We start from the raw sequence: 14,832 nt of genomic DNA on the forward strand, positions 1-14,832 counted from the left end.
AAGCTTGTCCGTGACTGGTCTAAATATATGAACTTTGTGGAGATGTCTGGAAAACGTTGCATGAAATGTGCCGTTTTTAACTCATTTCTTCATGAGTAGAACAGACTTGGTACTACGTTGTTAAGCCCTTAAACATAACAGCGTAGCCTGAGTGTTTGGCGAAGGCATAGTCTGAGAGATAAAAACATAAAGTAATACCTCACCCACCTTACTTACTATAAAACAGCCGCTAAGCACTCATGGCAGGAACATTATTTCTTAACTTGACCTGCAGCTCCTCTGAGGGCACACTATGTAGTATCTAAATAAAGTAAAAACTGGTACGTATGCAATATCCTGTAATCCTGTATCCCCTCGGATGATACAACACTCAGTAGATTTACTGCTACACCATTCACCTTCCACTCCCTATTTTTTACAATACTAAGTACAGCTATCTGTACATGATTCGCGAGCTCCTTTTATCGTACAGTACTAAGTACATCTATCTGTACATGACCTGTGGAGTGCTTACAACTTCTCTGGTGCATGACACAAAATTATTTGTACAAGGCTCGCTGACTCCTTTTATCGTACAATACTAAATACATCTACTTGCTCTCGATTCGCACAGCGACAATAGATCAAATCAGGGTACAATACTCAGCTACCACACAATGCTTAAAATAATTTTCCAAAATATAACTAAGTTACAGTTTCATAAGGCACTGGTCACCTTAATTTATTTTGAGCTGCATCGTATATCGTACAGGTGGATGAACCACGTAATTAAAGGATATGTTATGGTTGAGACGGTGGATATGATGTCAAAATATTAACTATGAGAATATAAAAGTGCGCTGCATTGAGTTACAGTAGGGGTGGGGCGGTTTAATGCCTCATTAAATGGGCCGCAATATCAACAGTTAACTCTGTTGTCCAATAGGCATCTGACTGTTCATCATGACTCTTGATTTAGTCTAACTAAGGCTTGCTCGAGTCGCTGAAACCTGGGGTCTGGCAGTTTGGAGTAGCTACAGATGTCTCGTTCCTTGTCTAGCAGCTGCTGGTTACGGCGAGCCACTTCCAGTGCATGCGCTAAACCGTATATTGCGTCCTCCGTTGTCATCATCATGTGCAGAGGAAAAGTTTCTGTAGTCTTCTCTACTAAACAAGTCCCGGTGTCACCTCGAGGACTCTTGCTTGTTATATTAGATATCAAAGACACAGCCTTTTGGGAAAATATCTTAGACTTATTCCTTAGGTCTCTAAAATTTAAACAGTTTGCAATAGAGACTCTCTTCAGGATGGTTTGTTTCGCGCTGAATGACGTAGCCCTTAGTGACCGCAAGGTCGCCTCCCGTTCTTCGACGTATGTCATAGTCCCGGGGCTGGAATTTCTGCGAAGGTTCGATTTCTTGGTTGCAATCAAACGATCTTGGTGTGGTTTGTCCAAACTGTTGGAACATCCACTACTGTGCGCCTGTCCACCACCAGCCCATGGGGTCGGTCTCAATGTGCCACTAGAAGTGGATTTATCGCCTGAAGTTTGTGTTACCTCTCTTGGTATTCCTTGAAAGATATGACCCACTGAATTCGATCTTGGTTTCACGTATCGGGTAAAGTCCGGCTTTGGGCGCATGGTCGGTTCTGAGTGACGCTTCTGTAGTATTTTCTTGGGGAGTCTAACAGCTGTCGCCTTTTCACTAACGTCCTGATCGACTTGACGCGCCTGGCGATACCCTGCTGTATGATTATGTGTTAGTAACGGTTTAACTACTCTGACTGCCCAGTCTGACTCGTTGTTTTCTAAACTTCTATCATGCCCTGCGTCACTGGCGGTCTTAGGTACACTAGCCGCTCTACGGTTTGACATCGGGCTTTTCGCATGCTTTTGGATGTTCGCCCCAGTATTCAGTTCCGCACGAGTGCTAGTCCTCGCCTGAGCGCTGTGACCTCTACGATTGATCTGTGTGGCCGATCCACGATCTCCGAAAACAACGCGAGCGCTTCGAGACTTTCTATGAGGAGGATTTGAGGGTAGACTGTCAAAGTTTGGTGCTTCCTTGTCGCCTGCCTTCTCCCGTTCTGTGCTCTCGTGGGGTTGGCAGTCTTCCTCACACTCTGTCAACATCTTCTTAGCCAGAATCCAACAAGAAGAAAACCCCTGAAGAAGAAAAACATAGCAATTAAAAAGAGATACTGAACATAGTTTGTGTAACAGGTTTAAAGTGGTGCTTGTTAGAATACTACTCAGCAAATTGATTGATTGATTGATTGATTGATTGATTGCTGTTTAATTCGGTGTTCAGGAATCTTTCACTTATTTGATTGCGGGCAGGGGAAGCCATTTGTCACGTGATTAAAATCAAATATTATAGCAGTTATTAATATAATGGTTACTTTAATGCACTAGAGGGATACTGTGTTTTTCAATGTTTAGTTTTGTTCAGGTAAAATAGAGATAGAATTTAAATCTAACGTGGCTAAATATATGTTTGCATTTATGTGAGGCTCGGTGGAAAAACTTACACCACTCGGTTTGGCAGTCACGGCTGGATTCGACCCCCCCTCCGTCCATGGGTCCGCGACACTAGACAGAGTTAATGCATTCAGTCAGTGCATGTGTGTAGAGCACACAGACCTAACACAACAGTACCAAATGATAACATTGCAATTTACACACACAAACATATGTATCAACATATCGAAAAACGAAGTACACGATGGTGATATCTGACACAGCATTATGGAGTGTCATAAGTTCAGTCCCATACAACTTCAGCTCTTATAAGGTTTTTTAAATATTATTTCAACCAATAATTACAGCAACCAGCCCAGAAAAGCAGATACCAGCGACGTTCCTATTTTCGTGAACTGGAAAACTACTCATCGTTAACTTTACAGAAGTGGAGTGAGAGAATGAGTGAGTGCTTGAAGTTTAACGTCGTACTTAACAATTTTTCAGTCATATGACGACGAAGGAGTCCTTAGGGTACATGTACGTGTAATGTGCCTCCTCGTTGCAGGACGGATTTCCACCGCTCTTTTATCTACTGCTGCTTCACTGAGACGACTTACCAAAGGCAAGTAAGCTGCCCCACCCATGCCATTATACTGATGCGGATCAATCAGTCGTTGCACTATCCCTTTCATACTGAACTCCACGCGAGGAAGCTTCAACTTCCTCTATTAAAGCTTTAGGTGTGACTCAACCCAGGTTTTACCGTGGATCTATCGCTCCCGAAGCGGACGCTCTACCAATTGTGCTAACGGGGCCGGTATAGAAGTGGAATATCTGAGGCAAACTGAATTATCATATTAAGACGACTTTAAGTCTTTCTTCATTATGTCCGGTTTAAACATGGTTAACAGTACACTGACCTGCCTAGGTCAGGCTGAATGTTCATCTCTTATTACAGATGCCACCTGTATGCACCATTCAGTCACTCAAATCTGCAAAGGGAATTAATACCTCAATTAATAGCGCTTCTCCATACAATTAAGCAACAAAAGTCTACATCGTGCATGTACACCGGTATGTACTGTGGACTTAGATACAAAGTGCCAACGGTACTGTAATAGATCTGCCTTCTAAAATTTAAACCTTTTCTGCTTCCGTCCATTTCGAAAAATACATTTTATTACCTCATTTTCATGATGCTTCTTGTAAGTTAGACCGCACAAGTTCTATAACTTGAAAATGAAATCGAATGTAATTCTCATATCGTTGTTATAAAAATGCGTTTAGTAGACACCCATGTCAATAAATAGACGATACTTAAATGTTCCAATTTTAGTTTTACGGCACCATTACAAAACATTAGTCATCTTACATGTGACATTTTACGGTTGTCATTTCAGTTTTTCCAGTCTCAGATTTTGCCAAGATGATAGTTTCAGTCTTACCTGGTTCTGTGTTGTCTGTCTTAGAGGCACTTCTCCAACTGTCTGTCAGCAGAGATTCTCTGCCCAGCGAGTACCCATTCTGAAGGCGCGTATGAACTCGTGCCCAGGTAATTAGTTAATTAACACTATTATGAGATCGTCTTACTCTCTGCTTAACACAATAGGCCACACTACATGGCGCCATGACCAGTTAAGACACGCACGCAACGCGAGTCTATACTATTCTGAATGTGTGAAATTCTTCCTTAAATTGTAATCAGGTTAATTCTGTCCGCGGTAGGACAGAGTATACATTGCATGTGTATTATAGAATACACCGCCCCCTAAAACTACAGGTCACATGACTGTAAACAAGTACTTTGATTTACAATGTCCAAAATTAGCCACAATTTTATATCATAATAAGAAATTAATACATATCTTGATAATAAAAACATTATTGCAGCATCATACAGCATATATTGCTTTTTAAACAATTAAGGTACACGTTAATACAATATTCGCTGAATGAAATGTTATTTTCATGCCGTTGAAAAAAAAATACCATGAAAGGTCGGTGTCTGCTCTTTTATTTATTTTTTTATGTATCTATTGTTTCATTTTGTTCTAAAGACAGCAGTCAGGTCTGTGGTGAGAGCAACCAGACAAACGCCCCAGAGAAGCACCGTATCCCATTAACCCCCTGAGCAAAACCCACAGAATGTGAGTTAGAGCACAATATCTCACTGGTCAGGGGCTAGTCATCTCCCGCGAGAACCCTTTAGACGTCTTTACATGCTCAGTAGGTTGATTAGAATATTTCGCCTTATTGGTCAGAAGGTAGAAGTCTCTCGGAGGAAGCCCTTAGACGATGGTTTCAGTGAGGATTCTACACCTAGATTCTATGGTTTAGACAACACCATCTCACTGACCACAGTCGTCTCTTTGGAGAATCTTTGAAAAGGCTTGGCCAGCAAAATATCTACGCCTAAGTTATAGGTTAGAACAGATCACCTCATTGGTGGGGGGGGGGGGGGGTTGCAAGTCTTCTCTTGGGGGAACCCTTGAGACGACTTGGCCAACGAGGGATATACACCAAGACTATGAGTTGCATGTAGACCACATCACCTCATTCATCAGTCGTCTCTTAGGAAAACCCTTCAGACGGTTTGGTCAGCAAGGGCGCTACACCTAGACAATGTGTTAGAACACACCGTCATATTGGTCTCCTTGGGGAAACCTTTAGAATAGATTATATCCATCCAGATTATCTGGATAAGAAGAAACCACCTTACTGGTCAGGGACTAGTCGTCTCTTGGGGAAAACGCTTGTAAAGGTTTGGCCAGCGAGGGCTCTACACCTAGATATCACCTCATTGGTTAGTTTCTCGCGGAGGAACCCTTTAAATGACTTGGCCTGTGAAGATTCTACCTCTAGACCATGGATTGGAATACACCACAAAAACAAGGATCTACACATAGATTATATGGGTTAGAACACACGACCTCACTGGTCAGGTTCTGGTGGTCTCCTGTTAGAAACCTTTAAACGACTTGGCCAGCGAAAGCTGCACACCTAGACTCTATGGGCAAAAATACACCACCTCATTAGTCAGGAAGAACCCCTTATATGAACTGGATAGCGAGATCGTGTACATGTAGATTATTGTGGATTAGAACACAAGGCTATTAGAAAACAGTTGGGGTCTAGTATGTAGATGACAAATGCTTGCATTAACTTATTTCTTTCTATGCCTGTATGTGCTTGAATACAGCTCTGGCTTGTTTTGTTATATGGCTGAAAGAGGAAATCATCGTGTAGTCATCCCAAAGGGATGATAAAAAACAGTATATTCGCAATTAGAGACATTTTAAGAAATGGCATCATCGATGTCTAAAGGAACACTACCCCCCCCCCCACCCCACTCCCAAAACCATTCGGACACATCGATTGCAGTTAAAAGCTATTCTGACACATAAGAGAACTGAGAAGCCTTTTTTGATTATTTTAGAACACATCATAAACTGAGTCTTAAGAAATAAAAACCAGACGTTTCATGTAGTCTACAAACTCCAGACAATAAAAACCAGACGTTTCATGTAGTCTACAAACTCCAGACAGAAACTTCAAATGGCCGTTTACTTTGATCACATTCACAGAACTTACCACAATGGCAATGAACTTTTGTCCGTGGTCATGGAGGTCTTCTATAGCTTCTGGTAGTCCCATAAACGTTTTTCTGTCATATGTAAAATCCAGCTCCTCAAACATGTAATCTATGTCTCCAAACTGTACATCCTACAACACAAATAACATCTCATAGTCTATGTGTCTCCAAACTGTACATCCTACAACACAAATAACATCTCATACTGTATGTGTAAAATCCAGCTCCTCAAACATGTAATCTATGTCTCCAAACTGTACATCCTACAACACAAATAACATCTCATTGTCTATATGTCTCTAAACTGTACATCCTACAACACAAATAACAAGTAGCAGTCTATGTGTCTCCAAACGGTACATCCTAAAAAAACAAATAACAACTCATACTGTATGTGTCTCCAAACTGTATATCCTACAACACAAATAACATCTCATTGTCTATATGTCTCCAAACTGTTCATCCTACAACACAAATAACAAGTAGCAGTCTATGTGTCTCCAAACGGTAATCCTAAAAAAACAAATAACAACTCATACTGTATGTGTCTCCAAACTGTATATCCTACAATACAAATAACATCTCATTGTCTTTATGTCTCCAAACTGTTCATCCTATAACACAAATAACAAGTAGCAGTCTATGTGTCTCCAAACGGTACATCCTAAAAAACAAATAACATCTCATTGTCTATATGTCTCCAAACTGTACATCCTACAACACAAATAACATCTCACTGTCTATGTGTATCCAAACCGTACATCCTACAACACAAATAACAGCTCATAGTCTATGTGTCTCCAAACTGTGCATCCTACAACACAAATAACATCTCATTGTCTATATGTCTCCAAACTGTACATCCTACAACACAAATAACATCTCTTTGTCTACATGTCTCCAAACTGTTCATCTTACAGCACAAATAACAACTAGCAGTCTATATGTCTCCAAACTGTACATCCTACAACACAAATAACAACTCATAGTCTATGTGTCTCCAAACTGCACATCCTACAACACAAATAATGTCTCATAGTCCATGTGTCTCCAAGCTGTACATCCTATAACACAAACAACAACTTATAGTCTATTTGTCTCCAAACTGCACATCCTACACAACAAACAACGAGTTATAGTCTATGTGTCTCCAAACTGTATATCCTACAACACAAATAACAACTCATAGTCCATGTGTCTCCAAACTGCACATCCTACAACATAAATAACATCTCATACTGTATGTGTCTCCAAACTGTACATCCTACAACACAAATAACATCTCATTGTCTATATGTCTCCAAACTGTATATCCTACAACACAAATAACAACTCATAGTCCATGTGTCTCCAAACTGCACATCCTACAACAGAAATAACATCTCATTGCCTATATGTCTCCAAACTGTACATCCTACAACACAAATAACATCTCACTGTCTATGTGTATCCAAACCGTACATCCTACAACACAAATAACAACTCATAGTCTATGTGTCTCCAAACCGTACATCATACAACACAAATAATATCTCATAGTCTATGTGTCTCCAAACTGCACATCCTACAACACAAACAACGACTTATAGTCTATGTGTCTCCAAACTGTACATCCTACAACACAAATAACATCTCATAGTCCATGTGTCTCCAAACTGCACATCCTACAACACAAACAACAATTTATAGTCTATGTGTCTCCAAAGTGCACATCCTACAACACAAACAACGACTTAAAGTCTATGTGTCTCCAAACTGTACATCTTACAACAGAGTAGCAATCAGGTAACATCCAGCCCCCACAACACTTAGCCTATGTCTCCAAACAGCTTATAGCACAGGTACATGTAACATTCAGATCAGACCCATTGTCTAAACACATATACATGTAGTCTTTATGCTCAAGACTAACATGCGCTACACTAATTAGCATGCGAGTTTGGAAAACATGAAATAAAATCAAAGGGAATAGCTTATAAACAAACACATGTCACGTCATTGTGCTTGCAGTTAATATCTACTTGATCGAAGTAACTTCATTGCATTGGAATGGCATAGCTTAGAACCACAGACAAACAGAAGACCGTGAAAATATGGAAATACACTCTTCAAAAAAAGAAACGCAAAATGAAATTCACAAATGACAGTTACAATTTTGTACACATATGTTAACTCAAACAGTTTTGTAGGGTTGCACATTGTTACTGGAATGTTTCAGAAGATCATCCTTGACCAAACGCAACCAAAAATGATTTTGAACTGTTTTATCAATTAGGATTGTTATGATGTGCGTTGATGTCGTGCAGCACGAAGTTCAGCACAATGATTGTTTGTCACGCACAAAATATGAGTACAGCATGTTACTATAAAAGGCCCAAACGAATCTCACAATTTTATCCAATATCTTTGCAAGTACTGTACACGAAAATGGGACGTTTCAACGCTGCCGACCAAAATCAGGCAATTGGACGATTGCAAGCTGGCGAATCAAAGAGTGAGGTGGCAAGGATCTTCAACGTTCATCCCAGCACAATGACTCGGTTGTGGGATCGATTTCGTCAAACATATCTGACAAATGAACGTCCAAGATCAAGAAAACCTAGAGTCACCACACCTGCCCAAGATCGGTACATCCGGGTAACCCACCCACGTGACCGCCATCGTACCACACAAGAACAGTTTGGAGCCCGAAGAGTGTCCGATCAGACAATCAGGAACCGTCTCTGAGAAGTAGGAATACGTGCCACACGTCCAAAAGTTGCCCCCCTCCTTGACACGACTACATCGACATCGACGAGTGAGATGGTGTACCACGGAGCTGCCATGGAACCTGGCAAACTGGAGGCGCATATGGTTTAGCGATGAATCCCGTTCTCTCCTCAGGCGACGTGATGGTAGAGACCGTGTCTACAGACGACGTCATGAATGTTTTGCTCCTCACTGCATCAGACAGGTGGACAGATTCGGTGGAGGGAGTGTTATGGTGTGGGGAGCGATCTCATACACCCGCAGATCGGAGCTTGTGCTTGTCCAAGGCAATCTGACGGCCAATCGATACATCGACCAGATTCTCCGCCCGCACGTCCTTCGCCTTGTTGACCTTTAACGGCAGCTCTTTCAACAGGACAACGCCAGGCCCCACACAGCACGTGCCACCGTGGACTACCTGGCCAATAACAACATCAATACCCTTCCCTGGCCCTCCAAATGCCCGGATCTAAACCCAATCGAACACCTTTGGGATCAGATCGATAGACGGGTGCGTCGACGTCGTATTCCACCACAGAATCTTCAACAGTTGTTCCACATGCTGCAGGAGAAATGGAGAAGGCTTCCACAACAAAACATCCAACGACTGATTCGATCTGTACCCAGGATGTGTCGGGCAGTGGTAGCAGCTGAAGGTGGTCATACGAGGTACTGACTTCAACACCACCTCGTGGACAGCAGTAATGACTGTGATGACTTTTATTCTCATGAAATATGGACAACATAGCAATGCATTGCTCCACAAAATTTCATTGATGTATCTTTGTTTTCCGCTGATCTACACGTCCTTGAATAACATCAAATTTACATTGATATTTGGGTTTTGCGTTTCTTTTTTTTGAAGAGTGTAAAATTTTCCTAAGAGTGTTTAAACAATAAGTTTATTAAAGGGGAAATAACGCTAGTAACACATTACCACCACTTGCAGTCGTACTAAACAATTGGGTAAATGGAGAATTGAGTAAAATAGCATTATGTTAAGGGAGATAACCACTTGTCATTTATGATCTCACCGTCTTCCAATGTTTGCAAAAAATGTGTAAGTTATGCTGTATAGTATAGCAATACTTGAACAGCATTATAAAGCCAACAAAGCGCATCACAGGTTGTCAAATTAAAAGCGTTTTTCGCTCGAAGAATTAAGACGTGATGACGTGTGTAAACTTACCAGAGGAATAGCGGCCTCCCTGTTCCTCTGGATAACCTGATGTAACACCTGGCTACTGTTGTATCCCCATCGGCTAAGCATGAACCCTAGAGCCCAGTACGGGGGCATTACCGGTCTACCCACAGCCTGGAAAGTATATACAGTCATAAAGGGTGCACACAGTCATGAAAGGGCCACACTGTCACAAGGAGTCCACACAGTCATGAAGGGTACACACGGTCAATAAGGGTACATACAGTCATGAAGGGTGCACAATCATAAAGGCTACACACAGTTATGAAGGGTACATACAATCATGAAGAGTACATACAATCATGAAAGGTACATACAGCCATGAAGGGCACACATAGTCATGAAGGGTACATACAGTCATGAAGGGAACACACAATCATGAAGGATATATACAGTCAAGAAGGGTACATACAATCATGAAGGGCGCACATAATCATGAACGGTGAATACAACCATGAAGGGTACATGCAATCATGAAGTGCACATACAGTCATGAAGAGTACTACAATCATGAAGCGTACATATGGTCATGAAAGGTACATACAATTATGAAGGGTACATACAGTCATGAAGGGTACGCATAGTCATGAAGGGTACATACAATCATGAAGTGTACCTACAGCCAAGAAGGGAACACACAATCATGAAGGATATATACAGTCAAGGAGGGTACATACAATCATGAAGGGAACATACAATCATGATGGGTAGGCTCACATACACTCATGAACAGCACGTCTAATGACGAAGAATTTATACAATCACAAAGAGCCTGTTTATTTATGAAAGGCACACACATTCACGAAAATCCATTCAATCATGAACGGTACACACCGTCCTCAAAAGCAAGTCTAATCTTGAAGAATATATAAAATCACATAAAGCATATCCAATCACATACATTTATGAAAAGCAGGTACAGTCACAAAGAGAGTAAATAATCACATTCAGTCATGATGGCCAAATACAATCATGAAGAGCCCATACACTCATGATGACCAGATACAATCATGAAGAGCCCATACACTCAAGAGGGTCAGATACAATCATGAAGAGCCCATACAGTCATGAAGGTCAGACATAATCATGAAGAGCCCATACAGTCATGAAGGTCAGATACAATCATGAAGAGCCCATATAGCCATGAAGGCCAGATACAATCATAAAGAGCGCACATAGCCAGAAAGAGCATATTGAATCATTGAGAGCCTATCCAACATATTTCTGGACATAATGAGTTCAAAAAAAAAACAATAGTAACAACTATGCCTAAATCCAACATATTAGTACATCCAATAAGGATGATGTTCAGGGAAGAGTATGTCGCGGGATAGATAAACTATATCGTCTATATAGACAAGTCTATATCGAGAAAAGTACTGGGAGTAGCAATGGAACAATGAGCTCTCCAATGTGCCAGACAAATTTGACCTAAATATACTCAACACAAGGAACAGCTGCCTCGACCTGAAGCCATATGATTGTAATATAGCATTGCTGATACACAGCAAATAATACGTTCTTCTTAATGATATATACACCCATGAAATCTTGACGTATACAAGCATGTCGTCTCATTTTCATTGAAAGCACACACGCATTAGTTTGCACTACTTGCAGCATACCTCCGTGAACTGTTTAACAACGCTTTCCGGTGTAGGTCCGAGGAAGATATAGAAGTCCAAGATGCCTCCGATAGTTCTGAAGGTGATGGCTGGGTGGGGGTCAGGCTGGAGAGCCACCTCTATGTTGCCATAGACATCAAGTTTACCAGAAGTTAGTAAATATTCTTTGGTGAGAAATATTCAATATTTCTATAATACGTCCATAATACGTTCAGTACATGAGTGATTTCCAAAACAAAAGCCGACTGTATACGTTACATGGAATACTATGACGTTTAGAATAAGCTTAGACATGGTGAGAAGCGTAACAAACGTGTGCATTTGGAAAACAATAAAGCAGAGATCAGGAACTGTACCGATGTATATATGTGTCTAAAGTATACAGACCCATTGCATTGCTGTTCTTGAAGAAAACGCCATTGGTGCTTCCATCGGGTTCGACATTCGTGTAAAAAGGCTGAACTCCATAAAGATTTTGGTTATGCTGGAAGTCAAATATAGATGTAATCAAGAAATATCTAATTCTGTTTAAGCTATGGTGCTACAGTGGGCGTGAAAATTGCTACGATTTAAGCATTTACATGAACAGTTAGAATAAAATACTAAGTGTTTTAAATTGACAAGATGCCGTATTTCACTGGTTACATCTGACCCTGTATGCTGTGAGTGTTTAATATATTGAACAGCTTTTCTTTAACTGTGGTGTTCGCAGATATCTTACCTGGACAGATATGTCTTTGCTAAACATTATCCATCTTTTCCAATCCATATCATGGCGCAGAGTTTCGTGATTATGTTCTCCAAAGCCGTACACGTTATCCGAAGCCAATCGAGTGGAGATTTGCAGGAACTGGTCAGCGAAAACAAGCCCTGGCAGGCGAGTGTCAAACCTATAAGCGGTTAGAATCTTCACAACGCAAAACCAAACAACAGTTTCCTGTGACATCAGACTGTAGTCTGTTTGAGTTCACCGACCTAAGTTATTTGACAAGATTCATTTAAAAAAGAGGTCACAAATGATGGTTTTAGGAGAATCAGATGAAAGCATTACACATTCATACACATATTCGTCGTTGTCAATTAGATAACACATGCCCTTCAAGTCATAAAATAACTGCAACAAAATACTTCAGATGACATTTCAGATATATGAAACAATAAATGTTTATACAACTTATAATTTTGCCGGCAAAAAGGTGTAGTACCAAATGTTTAAAGATATTTTTCGCCTCAAACAGGAATCTTCTCTGTAAGAACAGTATAGCTATTAATATTTTAGATCACAGAGTTTTGAACAATTCCCAAACTTACACGATAGCGCCTGTCTTCCTTCTCACGACTTTTACACCAAACTGAGGAGCATTCTCCCAAGTGACATCGTACAGCCGTGAATCATCACTAGGGCCCTCTGTTGGCTGGTGTGTCGGTAGAGGTACTTCATAGCGCTTGCTGTTTGGATCGAGGACCTAAAATGAGTATTATTAGTCAAATTTAAACAATGTTAATAAACACAAGATGTGACTTGCAGATCTCATATGCCGTTTATTCATGTCGAGATGTTAAATAAATGGTGTGACATATCCACTGTTATCTGGGATTTGTCGTGTAGGCTTTTTTGTCAGAGGCAGTCATACTACTCTTAAGATTTATTTATTTATTTGATTGATGTTTTACGCCGTACTCAAGAATGTTTCACTTATAGGACGGCGGCCAGCATTGTGGTGGAAGGAAACCGTGCAGAGCCCGGGGGAAACCCACGATCATCCGCAGGTTTCTGTCAGACCTTCTCATTTACGGCCGGAGAGGAAGCCAGCATGAGCTGGGCTTGAACTCACAGCGTCCGCATTGGTGAGAGGCTCCTGGGTCATTACGCTGCGCTACCGCGTTAACCAACTGAGCCACGGAGGTCCCGTACGCTTATTAAATTTTGAATCGAATGTGATTATATGTCATTTTGATGGATACAGAAATAGCGTTGAGAATAACTGTCAGTTTTCGTTATAGCTTTGTATGATATCGCTAAATTGGAACCAAGGACCTTTAAAATATCACTGTTTTATATTTACCGTTTTGCGCCTTTAAGCTACTTAAAAGAACAAATGAAACTGAAATACGGTAGGGTAATTTAATTCTGTTATACGACTTTGAAATGAAAAGCTTTTGTGGGTTTAGAGTTTGGAATCTAAATTGGATTCAGGGGCTATTATTCTGACATATTGCTGCGGACGTCACTGACACCTGCTGACTCACTCTCATCTTCAATGTAACAGTCCACATTGTGTTTTTTTCTTTGATAATTGTTTAACCTTAGGTACACGTTTTCTTAGTTACACGTTTTCTCAGTGACTGAGATCACAAAGACGGCCATTTAAATAGTTTGTTCACCTTGTACTTACTTGGACACGCAGTCTGTAGTCACTCTGGTATTCCACTCTTAGCTTCACTGTTTCTACATCTGATCCAAACAGGCTCGGGGAGCTGATTCGCTGGAGAGTGAATTCCAGCTCTGAGTTGGTCACCGTCGGCTCCCCAAATAACCGGTATCCGTGCCCGTCCGGGAACCTGCAGTTCGGGGGCCCCAGGTTTGAAGCTCCGTCTTGCCAAATACATCTGCTCACATGAGATAACATAGGCTGTTATCGCATCACAATTTATGTGATTGTCAAAAAAGACAAGAGTAAAAGCTTAGTCATTTCGGCGGAAACAGACCTAAACTATGAAAGCCTGATGAGGACATCTCCCACCGCGATCCGCTGCCCGCGGTGCGAGACGTCCTCATCCAGCTTCCATATTCAACCGCCACAGCCAAGTGTTTTCCGACGTGCTTGGTGACTCTATACATCAATTTTCAATCTGGAATTGCGAGGCCAAGGGATGCGCCATGACAGAGTAACCGGAAACACGATGTTGCGTCACTCGTAACACACGCTCATATTGGTAAAAGGCAAAACAGTATTTTCGATAGTGGGGTGTTATCAGGTTACAGAAATAATTCACGCATGATTGTTCTGTATTAATAGCATGACGGCGCTTTCAACTTTCTCAAAGTGCACGATTTTGCTTACTCTGAATTGCATTATCATAAAAACTGAAGGTAAGCTTTTCAATGCGGGACGCTTGATAAACTCACTCAATATTTTTTCACCTATACCATTAAGGTTAGGTTTAGGGCTGCAGGAAACCGATGTGTCCGGAGGAAACCACCGAACTTCGGCAAGTTACA

At 41.1% G+C, this 14,832-nt stretch overlaps 1 protein-coding gene across 1 annotated transcript in view; it reads right to left on the reverse strand.

Moving 5' to 3' along the window:
* The window catches only part of LOC135465625 (sucrase-isomaltase, intestinal-like), a 30,877-nt gene that overhangs the window by 15,483 nt on the left and 562 nt on the right, over nucleotides 1-14,832 (reverse strand). The window contains exons 2-9 of the mRNA XM_064742907.1: nucleotides 14,006-14,219; nucleotides 12,921-13,075; nucleotides 12,331-12,499; nucleotides 11,997-12,093; nucleotides 11,610-11,728; nucleotides 9,973-10,098; nucleotides 5,915-6,166; nucleotides 965-2,146 (exon numbers count right to left, since the gene is read on the reverse strand). Of these exons, the coding sequence (XP_064598977.1) occupies nucleotides 965-2,146; nucleotides 5,915-6,166; nucleotides 9,973-10,098; nucleotides 11,610-11,728; nucleotides 11,997-12,093; nucleotides 12,331-12,499; nucleotides 12,921-13,075; nucleotides 14,006-14,219 (2,314 nt within the window). The remainder of the gene's footprint in view (nucleotides 1-964; nucleotides 2,147-5,914; nucleotides 6,167-9,972; nucleotides 10,099-11,609; nucleotides 11,729-11,996; nucleotides 12,094-12,330; nucleotides 12,500-12,920; nucleotides 13,076-14,005; nucleotides 14,220-14,832) is intronic.

This window comes from Liolophura sinensis, chromosome 1 (genome assembly GCF_032854445.1).
Source record: "Liolophura sinensis isolate JHLJ2023 chromosome 1, CUHK_Ljap_v2, whole genome shotgun sequence".
NCBI classification, from domain to species: Eukaryota; Metazoa; Mollusca; class Polyplacophora; order Chitonida; family Chitonidae; genus Liolophura; species Liolophura sinensis.